The 19,756-nt window shown below is 39.3% G+C and overlaps 1 protein-coding gene across 5 annotated transcripts; it reads right to left on the bottom strand.

The window, feature by feature from the left end:
* Positions 1–537: 537 nt before the first annotated feature.
* Positions 538–19,526, bottom strand: LOC132030354 (uncharacterized). Of its 5 annotated transcripts, none has more exons than XM_059419942.1 (15): positions 19,310–19,526; positions 11,638–13,469; positions 11,000–11,530; positions 9,440–9,741; positions 8,885–9,357; positions 8,217–8,269; positions 8,015–8,122; positions 6,059–7,941; positions 5,639–5,747; positions 4,518–4,692; positions 3,696–3,763; positions 3,501–3,610; positions 2,573–3,397; positions 1,071–1,165; positions 538–869 (listed from the first exon to the last, which is right to left on the bottom strand). In XM_059419942.1, exons 2-15 carry the CDS (start codon positions 13,457–13,459, stop codon positions 866–868), a joined length of 6,558 nt encoding a protein of 2,185 aa, XP_059275925.1. In that variant the 5' UTR covers positions 13,460–13,469; positions 19,310–19,526; the 3' UTR covers positions 538–865. The 5 variants fall into 5 exon arrangements, with proteins under 5 accessions (XP_059275925.1, XP_059275924.1, XP_059275926.1 ...); XM_059419941.1 differs by having other exon boundaries at positions 19,283–19,525; XM_059419943.1 differs by having other exon boundaries at positions 6,059–7,935; positions 19,283–19,525.
* Positions 19,527–19,756: the final 230 nt, after the last annotated feature.

Here is a 19,756-nt window from a genome sequence, read left to right as displayed (position 1 = left end):
GCCCACACCCACAGTATCATCTACATAAGTTATTCAATAAATAGAGGATTTCCAAATTCTATTGATACATTTTATCATTCATTCACAAGAGTGAATCGGGTTCCATTGCATTATGAAAGGAAAATCATTGGCCTTCAATGTCTATTTAGTATTTATTTATTGTCGTACGCAAAAACCTTTTGAATTCGCAGTAGATAGTTCAAAAACGTAACTGGCAAAGGGTTGATTCACGTATATATACACTCCAGTTTGAGCGGATTACGCGAATATGTGATCCAGATTTCAGCGTTCACCGCACTCTGCAAAAATAGAACAGTTAACTGAGCACCAGAGGATCAATTATTTACTCTTAAAAGTTGAGGAAACTCAACAGTTCGTTTTTTGTTACTGATGGGAATTGCTTGCATATTTTGCCTGTGGTAATGACCGCCTGCATCGGCCACTAAAAATGAAGAAACTATTTAAGCATTTTCCAATCGCATGTCAAGGAACAAGAAGATCGCCTTCCAGTCTTAAGGTAACATCAAACAGCTAGAATTGTCTGGTGTCAAAGGCTGCAAATATTTGAAGATGGATTTGTTTCAAAACAACTCTAGCAATTTTTAACCACTGACATCAAGGAGTCCCAATTTACAACCTATTCCGGCTAGCACGGTCCTTCACAAATTATGTAAAGGACTAAATCATTATGAACATCTACTGCCTAAATTTTACAGCCAGGAAGTGAGAACTTCCCATTCCCAGTTTTCATCTCTATAATAAATGTACAAGAAAACATTTAAAACTAGGCATCCTAATCATCGATAGCTAAATAGATAATCTGGGCTGAGCAGAAAAATTTGAAAGCACTTCTCTGCCTTGAATATTACCTGCGAAGAAAAAAGAGCAACTTTACAAGCAGGGAAAGATCGGCGAAAGAACTCAGGTTCGTGCCTTTGACTGGAAAACAGGGATTTGGAGATGGGGTGTGTGGAGGTGGCCCCGGGGGGTTGTTTTTTATTGGGGGGAGGGGGTGGGTTGGGGGGGGGGCAAGGAGACCCGATAAAAATGGGAGGCATTTCAAAATTTACCTTGATGCACCTCTGGTGTGACTTCTGCTACTTTTATCATGTGAACCAGATGAAAACTTAGAGATAATCAGTGAGCTCTGAAGTCCCTCCAATAACTGCACGTAACAAATCAAATACCAATTCAAACTTTTGTTGTTAACCAGAAACTACATTAAAATGAGTACCAGTAATTAATGAAATAAGACAATTTATACGAAAAACTAATTGCCAGTCACAAAGAGCAGGATGGTGATTTGTTCCAATTGGTAATGGAGATGATATTTAAAAGGGCTGATTTTGATCCTACTTTGTAGCCAAATTAGTGGGGAAGAAAGGAACTGTAGTGGTGGAGGCCAGGTAATGGTGACACAAGTTTAAAGCATTCTCTTCCAAAGAGCATACACTTTAAAATGGCCATATGAAATGAAAGATATATTTTCTTTGAGAATGGTAATGAACATATGAAATGAAAGATATATTTCTTGCATCCCAGCTTATCAAATCAGGCAGTGAAAGGAAACGAGCAGGAAATGGGTGGTAAACACGTTACCCATCCCCCAACACCCCCCCTCCCCCGAACCAAAACCCAAAAAAAAAAAAAAAAAAAAAAGAAAGGAAGCGAAATGGGTGGTCAATTTTAAAACACAAAACAGGGTAAGCAAACTATCTATGCTCTAAATTGCTTTATACTCTTTATGAACGTTTCTATGTTCAATGATGTGTTTTATGTGGGTAAGACAGACGATATCCTATTGCTTCAAGGCACTCCAATCACTTGAAACCTAATTTTAGCATATCGGAAAACCTGCTAGCTTAACTAATTTTCTCTTATATAGTCACTTAATATACAAGGCATATAATTACCCAGAAGCTTTGACCACTCAGACTCCAATTTTGGCATATTGGTTTAACCCAGACAGTAGTAATTGCGCGTTTTTCTCTGAATGCTACGTAATACTTTCCCTATTATTTGCTATGTCCTTGATTCTGTATTTTTCTAATTTCTTTAACATGCATTGCTTGAGCGGAGGGTCTTTTGGAAACAGCCTCTCTAGCTCCATGAGGTGGGGGTAAGGTCTGGGTACACTCTACCCTCCCCAGGCCCCACCTGTGGGATTACACTGGGTGTGTTTGTTGTTGTAATAGTAATTGCAAGCGCTTAATAAAGCAATCACAATATTTCCCAAAAGCTACAACAACATACCCAGTGTGATCCCACAAGTTGGTCTGGGATATTTCCCAAAAACTAACCTCAGAAAATGCTGAAACGAAACACAAGAATTTTAACTACAGTGATGTACAGATCTTCATCAAAAAAAACTACAGTGATGTACAGATGTACCTCTTTACTTATTTGTGCAACATGGCTTTAGCTAATAATATAGAAGCATCGATACAACCGGTGATGTTGTTGTATATAAATGACGTTTGTTACTAGAAATCAATAAACTTATCTTTTACTGATTAAAAGGAAGTCCCATTCTTAAAGAGTAGAGATTACTTAAATCAAAGAGAAGGCTTACCCTTGATGTTGGTTGGATTCTTCGGTTGGATCTGCGGGGTTCACCAACTTCAGGTGTCATTTTGTCCTTTACTTCAACTTTACTCGACGTCAGATTCGATACAGGGATTTTCTTCTTCATGCCCTCCCCTCTGTTAGATGATGTTGAAGCTTTCTTTGGGATGTTGGTGGGAAGAACTTCAGAACGAAATTTCACGGGACCTTCAGCCCCTTCTTCCGCATGTGACGCAAAATTGACCACATTAGGCTGTCGTGCTTCATGCTTATCGTACACAATTGCATCACCTACCGTGTGGTCAGCTCCGCTAGCATCTCCAGTGGATGTAATACTATTATCCTTCAAATTTCTAGCTGAACCAGGAGGCTTACTTGGTTTAGGAAGTTTCCGTCGAGCTTCAATCACTTGTTTCTCCTTCAGATCAGTCCTAGAATTGTTTTTCCATCCACCAGCGCCTGTTGCTTGAGGCATCAAATATTTTGTAAACTTGGCTGAACCCTGTGTCGCATTACTCTTAGTTGCCTTGTCTGAAACATAATGCTTGCTTACTTCCATAAACTTCCTTTTCTTTCCTGGCTTAGGAACACCAAAAACTTTTGACCCCTCTTTCTGCAAACCAGACCTCATTGTTCGAAGTGTGTTAGGCTTATTGTCATCTTTGTTACTCCCCATATTAAATGTTTTTTCATTGACAGACAAAGGAAGCAATGTTGCCGATTCATTTGTCAATGGCACCAATGGATCCGTTTTTTTCGACAGACCGTCATTTCCAGCATCCTCACTAGCCGGATTGCCTAGCTTCACTCGTTTCTCCTTAGGTGTGTCACCCTATTTATGTAATAATAAACAAGCATATGTAGCAACTCGAATAAATCAAATTCTTGCTCATTTGATAAAAAAGAATGAAGCAGAAGTATGTACACATGCAGACCTGGGACAAGAAGTCATGTCTTGACCTGGACCACTCAACCCACTCTCCGTCTTTCCATACAAGACTTGGTCGGAGATGCCATGATCTGACAACTGCAGTATCTCCATAAGCTGTAGAAATGACCCAAAAAATCTTAGCCGTTAATCAAGCACATACAACGGTAGGGAACAATTGAATCTCAAACATCAAAAATACCTGGAAAGTTGACACTAAATGTTGTCTCGTCCCTTTTGTTCTTCTCAGCAATGACACCCTCTCGCCAGCTAGAACACATTTTTGCGACAAAGAAAGCAAGATATAGAAAAAGTGAATTTCACATTGAAAAATCTAATAAACTATAAAGCTAAAGAAAAAAGTACATCTCCTCGTCCGATTTTAACCTGATAAAGTTGAGATCAAAATAATCAGGTTTTTATAAATTACTTCCTTCTATTATTATTTCTATAACCGATTGATTCCCAAGGACCATGCTTTTGTCTGTGGCAGGGTCCAAACCTGCAACAGGTGCCTAAGAAACACCATGATATGTTGCACTCTTACAAGTAGACCGACGCCCTGGTGGCTTCCAGGACTTGAGCAAGAGATAAAATAATTAGATGCTTTGATTTGGAAGTTCTTGTTACAACAATGCAAAATTATTGTGGATTTTGAAGATGTTTACTACAACATTGTGAACAAGGTTGTCAAGAATCTGAAGTTTTGACCTAAAGAAGTTATAGTGTGTCACGTATTGGGATGCATGCAATAAAACTTGAACATAGATGATTAAGACCTCAAGACATTCAAAGCTAAAGTATCAATATTCTTATTACATCAGAAGTCAAAAACATTCATCATCTTCAGAAATAGAAATGCGAAACCAAACAAAATCATAAAATATAAATCAAAGAATTTGTCCTGATGCATTATTATAACACTGTATCCCCAAAGAAAGCATTCCTTGTTAAAGCACAAACAACACTTGGAACTCAATCACTAGGAAGGAAGGATTGGCAACTTAATGTGATAATAGCTTACCGGTAATCTATCCATGCATCAACTCTATCTCCTACATACCAACTATACTCTTTAACAGCTACTCTTCGTCTCTTTTTTCCTCCTTGAAGAGCAGTCACCGGATGCGCAGGACGTATTCTTGGTGGATCATCACTGCCAGCATCTAAAGGTACCCAGTCCTTTAACTGTTCAGTTCCTGAAAGATTAAAAGGCAATAACAGCTTTTTAAGCCACAAAGTCCTTATCCAGACAACAAAGAATGTCATCGCTTTGGGCTTCCTAGACATTTTTTATAAGCAACCTAAATAATCAGATTACCACAGAAACAAGCGTCAGGTCTCGACTCACTTCGAAATAAAATTCTCGGGCAGGCAAAAGAAGGTGAATTCCAGGTAATGTGGTAACACTTTAAATTCGAAGCTGAACAGTTCTAACTTCTTAACCACTTACGAAGTTTACTGAATTAGATATAGATGAGAGACTTCCAATTGAAAAGGAGGCCAAGGTCTTCATCAAAACTGAACAAAAGCAATTTTAAGGCAAAAAATGGAAAGTGGGTGCTTATAGCAAGTCTCGGCTGAAATTTATAAGTCAATTCTTAGTAGACTTTGGAAGTCACTATGAGATATCAGCTACAAAAGAAACTGCCATAGTGAAAGTTTTGAGGAAGTACTTTGGCTAAAGATGAATGAAGCATGCCAGGCTCGAATATAAATGTGTATGTCAAAACATGCTAGGAAGTCCATGGCTCGCTTTCTCCTTTCCCAATGGACTATCATTTAGCAGATGTACTTTCAAGACTAGCAAATTTTATTTGATGATCCAAGTATCCAAAACAAAACAGGTTCATTATATAGGTCCCAAAGCAACCGAACAGTTGCTCCTTAAATCAAATGTCCACCTTTCCAATTTTGGACATCTCAAGAATACAGTGCCAAACAGATCTTTTATTCCTATAATATAGCGAAATATATTACACGGCATCCACCTTTATTAGCAGCCGCATCCAAATCCCAAACTAAACACTGAATACTCATCCGCGATGCTATGAATAATTGGAAAGGAAAGTTTACCCATTCCCCTGATGCACAAGATCAACCCCTCTTAGTAGATAACTTGTAAATATGTATTTTTTATCTTACCTTCATCAGCCTGATGGTCGGTGATACGAATGAGAGCTTTTCCGTTCTTTAAAGTCAACACTTTGGCTGAGTACCAGGCTCTCTTGCCATCATCACCATCTCTAAAAACCTATCAGTAAAGATATTACTAATAAATTAAACCAGCAATATGTTGCATCATCAGTAAATTAAACAAACAAACCAGCATTGAAGTGCTGAAGATGGAGCATGATGGATAAGAGTCTATAAAATCCCAAAGTAAAAAAGGCACCGGACCAAAACATATAGCTTTTGTACATGCACAAAATTCTCAGATTACAATCCGATGAAAAAAGAATATTGGGAACTCTATGAGAACTATCTACCTCAAAAGGCACTTACAACCGAGTATTTTGCAAGCAATAAGGCAGCCATAGGATGACAAAGTTACTATTAGCATACCTCCACGAGCGAACCCTCTTGCATCTTGGAGCTTGCCACATCTCCACGTGCTTCCACCAGATCATGAGATGACTCAGCAACTTGGCCTACAGTATGACCCACCTCTGGCATACTATGACCCTTTGCTCCTCTTACATCCTTTTCGTAACCTATAATAGGAGTTTGAATAACATCTTCATTCCGCGTGTCGTCCTCTATGATATTACCAGATGCACTACTAGGCTGGCAAACAGGGATCGTGGGATGCATCTCTTCAACAGATAGACCCTCAGATCGCTTGGAAAAGATGCCAGGAGTCTTTTCGACAATGGGAATACGTGATTCATCCCCATTAACCTTGTTAGCCTTGACACCCTGCCCAGAGAGCGTTTGGGAAACTTTCCAGTAGCTATCTGGACCAGCTTCCACTAATTGAGTCAGAGGCAAAGGATCGGCCAACGCAACAACTTTCCCAGCGTGTGACACAGCTTCAGCTGCCAGTTCCGCAGCCTTGACTATAGCATCCAAATTCTCAGCATGCCTTGATGCAGCTGAAGCTGCCTCAATCCTTCTCCTCGACGCCTCCCTAGCAGCAAATAAAATTGAACTAGAACCATTGCCAACATCCTGACTTTTCAGTAAGGAAGCAGGAGTAGCACTTCCCAAGTTGTTCACACTATTAGGGAAAGAGACAGCATTGGTTTGAGAAGGATTGCTCACACCATATGCTACCAATGCCTCATCTGCCATCAGTTTAGCTTGCAATGCAGCATTTGATGCAAGTTTAGCAGCCGCAGCGGCTGCCTTTGCAACAGAAGTAGCAGCTGCTACAGCAGCAGCAGCAGATGTCAGCTTAACCTCAGCATCCGACGCCAAATCAGAATTCTTGTGCTTATCTAACTGGCTCCACACATCTTGGCAGTGACTAACTGCAGCAGCAGCATTCACAGCAGCCTCCTCTGCCTGCAGCTTAGCCTCCTCAACTTTGCTTAAATACTCTGAAGTTGTAGCCTTTTTTCCTAAATCAAGCTCTCTCTTAGAGAGATCAGTGGAAGACGGGGCAGAGGTGATCAGTATATCAGAATTACTTTTAGGTGCAGAGCTAGAAGGTGCCGCAGTGACAACCGACGTAGAAAAATGGCCACCAATTATGGGAACAGATGCAGGTCCAGTCTGGCTCTGAGCAACCAATGGTGCAACAGCAACTGATGATAACTGGCCAAAGTCATCAGATGCAGGGGGCTTGCTTGATAACTGAGTACAAATGGCAGGGCCAGTAACTGATTCAGAAGAGGTGCCAAGCTTAGATTTTTGGGCACGATCCTCAGTAAAGGATGCCTTCTTTCTCTTTCTAGATTTCTGATCAGTTGAACACTGAGCAGGCAACACTGAGGCCTTTTTGTTGTCATGCGGAGAAGCTCCAGACAGGACACCACTATCCCCAGCACGAGCCACCGAACCAGGCGTGGCATGTTTTGCACCAGCAGGAACGGACAAGGATGACTCCTTTACAGATGTTAATTTCACAGGCTCCGTAACAGGCAATGCAGGAAGCTGTGCACTAATGTCAAATGCAGAAGTTTGTGGAGAAGCAACCCAGGGACCAGGGAAAGGGACCTGCGGTGGCCAAGAGGCAGTGTGCCCCACAAAATTTCGTGCTGGAGGAGTCTGATACGGATGCATAGAAGGAAGTGCCTTATAATCAATGACAGCTCCTCTGGCAGACGATAGCCCATCACGTGATGGGGTAGGCATATTCCAAAGAGGGGATGAAAGCGGTATCATGGGACTAACAGCAGGTGAATTGGTAGCCTTGCCGCCTGCCCTTCCAGCTGCTGAAGTAGTAACCTTATTTTGATGCACAGCCTGTTTGTTTGCTTGATCTGGAGTTCTGGGACCTGCATCTGTCATTTGTAAAGTAAAACCAGTAGTAGCATAATATGGAAAAAAAAAAAAATGATCAAGAGGTTTAACTACCTGAACGTGGATGAGAAGGAGTTTCATTATTTCCAGTGTGAGATCTTAATCCGCGAATCCTTTCAACACAAGCACGCCATGCAGAGTCCCAACGACTTCTGCCTCCGTCTGCAGAGTGTCTCAAGTAACTAATCACATGTCCAAATTTTGAAAAACAAAATAAAACATGAAAATATAACTAAGGACAAGCCAGCCAACTAACCAGATGTCCCAAAAGCTGAAACCATACAAGCCTCGTCCGGTGCTGTACCTTGTCTGGAGCAACCATTTGAAAAGCAATGAAATCAAACATAATTTGAAATCAAACATTATAGTGGTCTAACAACATGAATGAATTAGACCAATCGTGACACCCACCAAAAAGATGGTAGTTTTTCTCTTTCCTTGAACGAAAAAACAAAATTTTGAATAAAAGAGTCAAAAGCTTTTGCAGTATATTTCCCGCAGTATACTTGGACCAAAATTGGGGAAGGGAAAATTATCATCTTCAAGTATATGCTATCACTATAAATAACTCATTTCTTTCTCTTTGTTTTTATCGCCTTCAAATCTATCCGGTGAAATTGAATCCCTTGCTTTTTCTTTAGAAAGCTCGAATCTCTCCTATTTTGCCGCTTCTTTTATAATTTTGTTACAAGCAGTTTTGGTATGGAAAGAGGTAGGTGGTTTGAAAGTTATCTTGCTAATCCTTCCCCTCCCCCCCCAAACAAAAAAACCCGGGGAAAAGTAAAAGAAACAAACATTTCTACCAACCTACCCTATGAAGTCATAGCTAAATCCAACCTTACACTTACACTACTTGATCTTATTTTCTCCTGGATATGACCAGCATATACGCATAAAAATCAGAAAGTGGAATACCGGACTCACATTAGAGACCCATAAACAAAAATTTGAGCTCGCAGTTGCACTTGTTGTAGATCTGTGAAAGGCTGATGAAACAATACGGATGCAGAAGAAGAAGTGTTTAAATCAGGTAAATTTGAAGTTGGAAATGAAACAACCCCGCTGGATTTTGTAATATTGCGCTCAGCAGTTCCAGCTTCAAATTGCATTTTCTGCACAGCCACAGAGGGACTAAGCTGAACACAAGATCTGTCTCCTCTATCCGACTGTTTCGATGAGCTTATTTCCTTCACTTGTTTTCCCTTCCTAGGGTTTTCTTTAGCTGATTTCCCTGAGCCACGTCTTGCCTTGCGATCACCCTTAGCACCCCCAGGCGGAGTCCCTTTGTCAGGTACCAGAGGACTTCCATGAGAAATTTCCTGCACAATCTTAGAATCAGTTTGCTTGCTGCCAGATGTCAAATGCAGTCCATCCCCAGCCTTCAACTGTAATTCATACTGAGAAAGTTAGAACAGATGAAGGAGTTGTATGAAGCATAGTACACGATAAAATAATACGACATTAGATGAGAAAGCAGACCTCAGTTGGCTGGCAGGCTTGAGTACTGGTGATTGATTTGTCAGCTTCTCCCGTAGCATTACCAGCCAATGGACTTACATCAAAAGTAAAGCTCGTATCTGCTTTAGTGGAAGCATTTTCTCCTGAATTTATGGAGGTGGACTGTGCTTTCCTACCAATTTCAATTGTACCGACAAGGGGAGCAACATTCTCAACTACAGCCCTGCTTCTACTCTCAGTCGTTTTCTTTTCACTTGGTGAAACTGCAGGACAACTTATGACAGCTGCAGAAAGTCCACCAACAACATCAGAGCTTCCCTCAACTGCAAAGGAATTAAAAATCATTTCAAAATTCCTTTCGTTTACAAAAAAGGCCTTTCATTTTTCAATGCTACCAAAATTTCCAGCTCTCATTTAGACTTTTTCATGCAATTTGCTGCTATATATCATTATATCGGACTCACTCCAGACATTACTCTTTTTGAGTATTTCTATCTAAACTAAGAACCCTTGCCTATTCTCAGCCCCTTCCAGACCAAGAGACATTCTACAATTTCAGAAACATAACATAAGCTCATAGTCCTTTCCTTCTTTTTACAAATCTTTTCGGCATCATAATTGTGTGTGATTTGACAAGATGAACAGTCTCACGCTAGTTCAACATTGCTCAAGTATATCATATGCATTCATATGTTTATTACACACGCACACATATGATCACAGAGATATTGCCTTAGATGAGCAATTCTTGGAAGTATAAAAAATTGAGAGAGAAACTATGAAAAATCTTCACACAATGTCATGGGAGTAAATATTTGTTGTTGTTAAAATGAAAGAGGGGAGAGAATATTGAAGTTATCTTTGAATTCATAAGGCCCTTCGTGACCATATTGCAATTCTTCCATTTGGTAGATGCAGATAAAGGCTTCAACTAAACTTCATATATGATTGAATTGACAGATAACTGACATCAGTGAGATGACTCAATCTGTCCATCAGCAGATCACTCAAGCAAGCAATACAATTGATTCTAAAGAGAGAATGAACAAGTCATAAAGCACAAGAAAAAATGGAAGGATATCTGTTTGCATAACTTCACATCTCAAGTATGCAAATAAGAAAAAAAGCAAAGACATGCTCATTAACATTTTTATGATGTAAACAACTTTAAATGATGATGGACACCCAGATCAGTCAGTGTAATAGCCATCTGCAGTACCAGAATAAATGGGAATCTCCAAAGGCCACAAAGCTCCCAATGAAACGCAAACACATACTGATTATATCATGAGTTTCAGTTCACGAAGACAACCGTTCAGCAGTTAACCAAGAAGTCCATAATGTTCACTAACTACAAGTCTGCTCCAAATGAACTGAGGGGGGAAATTAGCTTGTAAAAAGTTCTTTAGCAGACTAGCTTGTTACTATGTTTCAGACCAAACAAGTTTTTCCACGGTCCAGAGGGAACAGGGAAGTGGAGACAAGTATACGGTAAACCTAACTGTCAAGAATAAATGATAATCACTGAACAACCACGTGATCAAAGATATATTATATGAGTGCAAGAAATAGAAGACTAACCTCCAATTTCTCCCAATTTCACTGTTTCTACTTTCATCTCCTGATTCTTTTCAAGAGCCGCTGCCTCAGCCCCAGCACCAGCACCATCTTTGATGATTGAATCACTATTGGATGCACATACCTCCACATGTCTAGAGGACTCCCGATTCGCTTCAGCATTTGCTGCTTGCTCAACGTGGCTTGCTGTATCGGGATTATCCTGAATAAGAACATTCTGATCAACAATCATGGGTTCTATTTCCATATGACAGTCACCAGATGCATCTTTTCCATTGTTGGAAAGGGGACCTAGCTGGCCTGCTCCCTCAGAAGACTCCTTCAGTGTTGACACTTCTGCTTCCGCACTGAGAACAACTTCCATTTTTTCTTTTACTGCAAAATTCTCTGAACCTCCCATAACCGACACTGGCTTCAGCTTTTCATCATGATCAACTATCTCAGTTGCAATAGCACTACTACCAGAAAGCAACGGAACCCTCACTGAGTCACCACCTAAGATTAAGTTCCTACCTTCAAACCGAACATTTGATGCTGCAACGCCACACCAAGTAACAATAAGAAGTAGCAAAAGAAGGTAACAGGCCAATTTCTGAGGCATATAATATTTAAGCACTAACATCAGAAATAGAATATAATACCTTGTTTTTTCAATGTGGAAGATTCAAATTGTGATCCATGACCTTGGTCAGAGATTTGTTCAGATTCTTCTCCTGCAGAAGAGGAACTAACCCCATGGTCACGCACACATGATCTCTCCATCTCATTTTCTACAGGCAGAACTTCCTCCTTTTCCTTACCACCAGAGACATCCACATTAGTAATATCGACATCAACCACATGGGGGGAGCTTTCTCTAGATATGTCCCTGGATCCAGCAGGCACAGACAAGGAGACGTCGTCTCCAGCACATGCATATCCTTTGGAGAGCCTATCAGCATCATTTCCAGTTTCTAAATTCTCAGGTACTGGCCTCTCCACAAGTTCAGCAGAAACAGATGCCTCTTGTATATTACTCGGACCTTCTGGAGAATAAATACCATTTCCGTTATTTTGTTTAGACGGCTCGGAGATCTCTGATATTGTACATGCCTCTGAAGTGACAAGATTAAGTGGGGTATGACTGTCCAGATTATTCTCCTCTTTCTCAGTGGAAGTAGTCAGTCTATCTGATATCTGCATAGCAGAGGCCTTCTCCGCCTCACCCTTGGAGCTACCTCCTTGATTCTCCGTGCCTCTCATATCTAAACAATCCTGACTTACTGATGCCTCCTCATCCTCACAGAGTAGGCTATTACCTTCAGCCTGTAGCTTATCTTTCAAGACCGTCTCAGGAAGTTCGACAGAAGAAGTATCTTCTTTGCATGCCTCAGTAGTAAGACTGCACTCATTCCTCTGCACACAACGTTCCTCTGATTTAATCATTCTGGTTTCAATTGGAAGCTCTTTGACTACTTCCAGTTCTGAAGCAGCACGAGAGGGAGGACAAGCCTTAGATATACAAGTTTCACTTCCAACGGCACTTCCATGCAACTTTTCATCACCCATACTCGAGTCTTTGCTCAGAGAGATTAGTTTCTCCACTGGTTTCTGATGATCACTTGGTGGACCACTTGTATTCCCACTATGATAGTTGGTTGAATTATGCTGACTAGACAAAATCTCTGAACTCACAGAAAGAGAATCAGTTAGGCGCTCGTTAATTGCACTTTGAATTACAGGAATGGATGGCTGCCTATCAGATTTATCAGGTAGAGATTCAAATTGTGGTGTTTTAGCATCCCCTAGATTCTCATCAACGCCTTTTATGTCAGTCTGCAACTTTTCCTCAGTATTAGCTCCTGAACATCTCTCACCAGCAATATCAGAACATTCATCAGCAATACGATTCACCTCCTGTCTTTCTGGAGTGCCTACAACATGAATCCCTCCCCTCTTTGTTCTATCACAACTAGAAAATGAACCAGTAAACTCAACTGACTCATCAGCTTGTGCTTCTGAGCTGGAGTCTTTAACATCGTCTCTTTTATCATCCAACTTCAAACTAGATTCTGCTGGCTGGATTAAGCAACCCAATTCATTTCCAGCATCTGACTCCTCAATAATTGTGTCCCCTGGAACCATTTCTTCCTGACCAACCGATTTCAATAACATTTCAACAGATTCTGTTGATGTTGCCTCAGACCAGACATTACGTCTTGGTATGGAGCAAGTATCTGTAGCACTTGAACTAAACTCTATTCCACTACTTCCTCGAGAAAAATCCTCTATCCAATGATTGTCTTCCTGAGTAGGGATGCCAAGGAAAACCTCGTTTTCAACTAAACTGTCAAATCTTAAATGCCCCTGCAGACTATCGTCAAAATCGAACTTGGGAAGAGCATAGGGATGCAAAACGGAGGAAACTTTGGAGCTGTCTTCACCACCTAAATGACTTTGATAATCATTGTCATTGTAATCCATCTGTATATCCCTGGACAGCAAATAGAATAAGTTAGTTGACAGAGTAACAAAGGAATTCATATATGTTAAAAGATTTTCCTCCTAAAGCCATTCAAATCTTCCCAAGAAAATAAACTTGAAAACCAAATGTTTGTGGTAGTACTTTTTTTATTAGTATTCTGGGTTTTACTGGGTTTTACTTAAAAATTGGCATCACAGTAGTCAAAAGTGAAGAGTGCAAAATGTGCCAACTTCCGCTTGGAGCTTTAAGCACAATCTAAGAAAAGGGTCAATGAAGAAAAGAAATGGAAATGCAATGCAAGAATATTTAACTACAAAAACAAATAATATTTATTTGGACAAAATAATGAAAAAAATTATAACTGATATGTGTGTCTGTCCCTGTGTGTGTGTGTTGTGCCCTCAAAGACAAAATCCATCGGTGTGGATGCACATGTCTTAGCACCTTGAAGCCTACACTAGAGCGCCAAATGCCAATCAAGCGAAGCAAAGCAAAAGTGCACAACCTGCGCTTCACCAAGTTTCAGTGCGGTTAAGCACGCTTTAATCGAGCCTTTAGCAACATTGAATGGTATGTGAGCTGACCTTCAGGCCCAACCCTAAAACTATGACCTATGTCTCGACTACCCTCTTTATTATTCAGCCAATAACTACTTTTTTATAAAGCCAATATATTTTTACAGAGTCACACTAATGACACCAAGATAATCAGGAAGAGAAAGAGGGCAAGGTTGACCTAGAATCACCCAAACCTAAGGAAGTCGATAAACTAGCACGGAAGTCATCAATACGTTAGAACTATGAAAAATCTCTCTGAACAGTAAGGGCGTTAGGTAAGAAAAAAAATAAACACAATTTTAACCCCTATAAGAAGAATGAAGTGAAGTGAGATTAGACCCGATTCGGCTGCCTAAATCCAAATTATTTAAATGTCTCACTTAGTTTTACAAAAGAATGGTATGGCCTATGAAATATAAAACATATAACTGAGGTAGGATAACTGAAATAGACTAGTATCATAAGGGAACACATGCCATAGAGGCGAAAAGCAAGTTGCATACAATGGTTTAAAAACTAGCATGGTTATACGGAAGTGAATGTTACGCAAACGGCCTTCAGAGAAGCTAGAATATGGAAGTGATGTTCAGCCTTTTCCGAGACTGGGCCACATCAAACAAATTAATGTCGTAGAAATGAAGATGATAAGTGTTGTGCAATACTCCACAAGAATAAAAAATTATCATATGAGGCAGATGGCGCAAGCAGCACATATAGGATACAGTGTAATACAATCATCAAAGACCATTTGACCAAATCCTACAGACTTTAGACGCATTGCAATGATAAGCTCCAGGGCTTTGGAGGGTAAGAGCGGAACAAATGAGGTGCGGGTTACGCGCACGTCATGGGTTCGAACTACTGCGGACATAAACCTAGCAGTTAAGTGGAGAAGGGTAGAGCGTGAGAGCTCTTTATCCAACGAATTTCGAGCCGTGTGCAATAGGCCCCCGGGGATTTCTCAGTTATCCAAGTTAGCTTTGTTTTCAAGAAACTTTTTTTTTTTTTTTGATTAAGCACCGGGTTCGAGTCTCTTTGAAGAAACTTTTCAATGTTGCAGATCAACATTTGGCTCCAAGTTAGCTTTGTTTCAAAGTGCACCAAGACCATTTATTTCTTGAATTTGGCTTTAAACGGAAACAACAACTTCATTGCGACTTTTTTCTCGTTTGTGGTATATTATAGAATTAAATATGATTCTCATATAATAGCACCAATGTAAAGACGTGAATTAGAGCTAAATCAACAACTATCTCCAAGTAAAATCTTGAAAAACAAGGACTTCCCAAAGTGAACCACGAGGAAAACAAACTAGAACTACTCCAAAAAAAAAAAAAATTAAATTCACTAGCATAATGTTAACGACATAGAAAAGACGATCAAGTGCACATTGCTGACGGCACATCAAAGGTCAATCATGAGATTAAGCTTGTATTAATAACCTAAGAACCTTCAACCATCTTCGTTATTTACTCATACATGAATGCAAGCAAACAATTAAAATAACCAGTGAACCAAAAAAAAAAAAAAAGAAATTGATGATGTAAAAAACTTTTGACAATGGTAAACAGGACGATGTATAGAACTCTTAAACACTTTTTATTTTGAATAATGTTGATGTGAAGAAAAACAACAAACCCAGTGCAATCCCACGGGTGGAGTCTGGGGAGGTAGTAGCATGTACACAGACCCTACCCCTACCTTCTCACTACCTTGAGAAGGCAGAGAGGTTGTTTCCAATAGACCCTTGGCTCAAAGAACGATGAAAAGGAGGCAACAATAGCAAGATAATAAGATAAGTGAGGCTAAAGAACCATGTAATAATCGAAATCTAAAAATAAGAAAAGACAAGAATAATACTAATACTCCAGGAAAGGAAAGAACTACGTTCGACTACCTATTACCCTTCTACCCTAATTCTTAACCTCCACAACTCCTATCGAGGGTCATGTCCTCGCTGAGCTGAAGTTGTGTCATGTCCTGCCTAATTAACTCAATCCAATACTTCCTCGGCCTACCTCTACCCTCCTCAAGCACACTACGGCCGACCTCTCATAATGTTGATGTGAGATGAGTTTAAATAGGAAACATGGTCAACGAGAATTCATATGACCAACGCTAACTTGTTTAGGATTGAGGCATAGTTAGTTTATGAGGCAATAAAAAATGCTTGTATGTAGGCTTTGATACTGGACACTCTTTGCTTAGGTATTCGTCCTTCACAATGCTAGTCATGAGGCACACTTTGTGGAAAATAACAATGAAGAAACATATATCTTTGACTGAAAGGCATAAGTGTCAATTATGTCTTTCAAATTTTTCATCTTTTCTGAGCCTATCTTAATTCTCGCTTCAACAATACAACAACAAGCATTTTAACCAAAGCAGAAGCTTGGTATTTGCGTGGAGAATGGTAAAGGAGTAGGTTCATTATCCACCGAGTTTAGAACCTTCCGTCACTGGACTGCGAGGATTTTTGGGTTACCAAAAAAATAAGCATTTTACCCAGCAAGGCAGCATCTGCAATGCAATGTTCCCCAAAAATGTCCAATCACCACTTGAAGTGATTTTTTGTTGGGCATCTGAAGTTCTACATATTAGAACCAAGAAGGGAATGGAAGTAAATAATGAGTAGGTATCAATGAAATCCATATCTTAGTACACCAAAAAGCCAATATAAGCAAACCTAGGCTGATGAAGTCTCTAATTTGGATTAAGTAAGATCAAAATAAGTCCAGTAGTTCCTTAGGATTCAACTCATGTACATAGGTGAAGTTCGTTAACTCAAAGTTTGTTTCCTTGGGATTCAACTCATTTACATAGGTGAAGTTGGTTAACTCAAAAGTTTGTACATTAACATGGGAAGTGATCCAGCATATGTAAATTACATGTTCAATCATTTCCCACTCCCAAGGAAAAAACGCTAGCAAACATCCATCAACAGTGAACATTATTTAGAGCCTGTTTGGATGGGCTAAAAAAAAGCAGCTTATAAGCTGTTTTCAGTTTATAAGCTGCTTTAGATAAGCTAAGCTAAATGTACCCAATTATTTTTTTGGGCTTATTTTAAGTACAAAATGACTTTAAGTTTGCCGGCCAAACACTCAAGAAAGCTGAAAACAGCTTATAAGTTGTTTTCAGAAACATATAAGCCAATCCAAACGGGCTCTTAATCTTGATCCTCTGCTATTCAAATTTTAATTTTGTAACCCATAATCCCAATCCGATTTTTTCCATGTTTATTTCACAAAAATCATACCTTTCCCATATAAGCACACCAGATCAATCCATGCATCTCAAAAGGAGAAACTAGTTCAAGCCAAAGCCTCTAGAAATGGACAAAATCCAGCAGAAGATACTAGATAATTAAAAAAAAGGCCTGAAATAAATCTGCACCCTGTATAAAAGAAATACACGCGCGCACACACACCAAAAAAAAAAAATCATAATTATACCATTTTCTTTACCCGTAAAGTTATGCTCAAACATCAGCTACCTCACTAGAGCCACCTAATTAAAAGAAAATCCCGAAGATTTTACAAATGTTAAGATATGCCAACTGCAGAGAACAAAAGGATTCAACCTTTTCAATGATCTCTCCCAAACACAAAAGGCCCCCATTGTGCAAAGTATCTTTCAAATTTGGCTAGAAATTTGTAGGTGGGTGAAAAATGTATACCTCTTGCTAAAGACCCCTTGTCTTAAACAGAGATGAGTATGTGAATAGGTCGAAATAAAGATAACTGGCTATTGAGAATGCAACTAGCCAAGGCAACTAATTTGTGATTGAGGTGTAGTAAACATTGTACTCCCTCCATCTTAAAAATACTTGTCGTCCTTACTAAAATATTTGTCTCAAGTACTTGTCATCTTAGAAGTTCCAAGACAAAACTAATCATTTTTTCCCATTTTAGAAGTTCAAAGTATTTGTTCTGGAAGACTACAAATACCTTGGTTATGGCACATATATAGGGTAAATATTCAATATGTAGGTGGGTGAAAAATGTAAACCTCTGGCATTAACAACCTCTTGCTAAAGACCCCCTTGTCTTAAAGGGAGAAATGCGTATCAGAATGATCGAAATAAAGCTAACTGAATATTGAGAATCCAACTAGCCAAGGTAACTAATTTGGGATTGAGGTGTAGTTAACGTTGTACTCCTCCGTCTCAACATATTTGTCATCCTTACTAAAAATATCCGACTCAAAATACTTGTCATTTAAGTTCAAAGTATTTTTTTCCCATTTTACCCTTAGTAGTAATTGTTCGGGAAGATTACAAACACCTGATTACGGCACATAAATAGGCTAAATATTCGATGAAGAGAGAGATATCTTAAGACATAAATAAGGTTAAAATAGTCAAAACACCCCTTTTAATTATGTTTTCTTATGAAGCATGCAAATGAAAAACATGACAAGTAGTTCGAGACGGACACACCTTGATTATGGCACATAAATAGGGAAAATATTCGATGAAGAGAGATTACACCTTAAGACATAAATAAGGATAAAATAGTCAAACACCCTTTCTAATTAATGTTTTCTTAGGGAGCGTGTAAATCAAAAACACAACAAGTATTGATTGTGGCACATAAATAGGGTAAATATTCGATGAAGAGAGATTATACCTTTAGACATAAATAAGAGTAAAATAGTCAAAACATCCCTTCTAATTAATGTTTTATTAAGGGGTGCATGTAAATGAAAAACACGACAGCTATTTCGAGACGGAGGGAGTAAGTACCACATCCTCCCTCGGACCGACCAAAAGAAATGAACCTTTTACCAACTCAAAACTCTCCATTTCATCCTTAACCACCAAGAACCTCAAACTTCAACTCTTAAAAATTACCCTTCTTTTTTTCTTTTTCTTTTTTTTAAAAATAAACCCGGTGTCCGGGTCAGCTTATGCACACCTCAACTAATTCCGCAAGATACCTGCCACTCCCACCACCAGCGACAGATACCAAGTAACTCTATTCACCTCTGTCCCCCAAGACTAGGATAGATAAGAAGAAACCACCTAGCGTTTCTTGTCTCTGCTGAGATTTGAACCTGAGACCTCATGGTTCTTAACCCACTTCATTGACCACTAAGCGACACACTCGGGTGCTATTCTTCTTCTTTATCTAGGTAGAACCAAAAAGGACAATCTTTATACAACCCAAGTTAGCAAATCACCAAAAAAAAAAAAAAACTGAATTTAACTAGTCACACACCTGCATTTACTGCTTAAAAAGAAACTACAGTTGAAAAAATTACCATAAGAAGTAAGTGTAGAAACGCTACCTCCCTCCATCCGTTGATGAGATCTCAACCGTCGATCAACTCAACCCCAAACGATACAGCTACACGATACTTCATAACATCTAGGGTTTCACACATCAACTCCCAGTAACAAATCCCCAAATCAACAAACCCTAACCCTAACCCTAACACACTCAGTGAAAACGACGTCGTAAAAAGAAGAAATCTCTCGGCCTTGAAACGAACGAAAAGAAAATGTTAAAAAGTGAGCAAGTGAAAAAAAAATAGTGGAATTGAGTGTACAAGGTTTATTTATATGTACGAATAGTAGTAGTAATAAAGTGTCGTTTATCTCTGCGTGTGAGTAAAAGGTGTGTTACTGTGTGAAATTTTGTTTTGACGTGCACTGGATTGAATTTTGAAAAATTGGGGGGTTTTGTGTAAATACTAAGGGAATAAGTAGGGGTCAAATGTAAGAGATGATGTTAA

Source organism: Lycium ferocissimum, chromosome 9, assembly GCF_029784015.1.
Source record: "Lycium ferocissimum isolate CSIRO_LF1 chromosome 9, AGI_CSIRO_Lferr_CH_V1, whole genome shotgun sequence".
In the NCBI taxonomy this organism is placed as follows: Eukaryota; Viridiplantae; Streptophyta; class Magnoliopsida; order Solanales; family Solanaceae; genus Lycium; species Lycium ferocissimum.
Note: the sequence above shows the minus strand (reverse complement) of the source record. Positions and strands in the feature narration are given on the sequence as shown.

What these genes read in the sequence shown, in the direction of transcription:
- LOC132030354 (XM_059419942.1), bottom strand. Translation starts at nt 13,459, where the DNA reads ATGGATTACAATGACAATGATTATCAAAGTCATTTAGGTGGTGAAGAC. An exon ending in AAGCCTGCCAGCCAACTGAG is followed by an intron (nt 9,358 to 9,439) that starts GTCTGCTTTCTC and finishes TAACTTTCTCAG; the next exon opens with TATGAATTACAGTTGAAGGC. An exon ending in AAGAGGGTTCGCTCGTGGAG is followed by an intron (nt 5,748 to 6,058) that starts GTATGCTAATAG and finishes CTTTACTGATAG; the next exon opens with GTTTTTAGAGATGGTGATGA.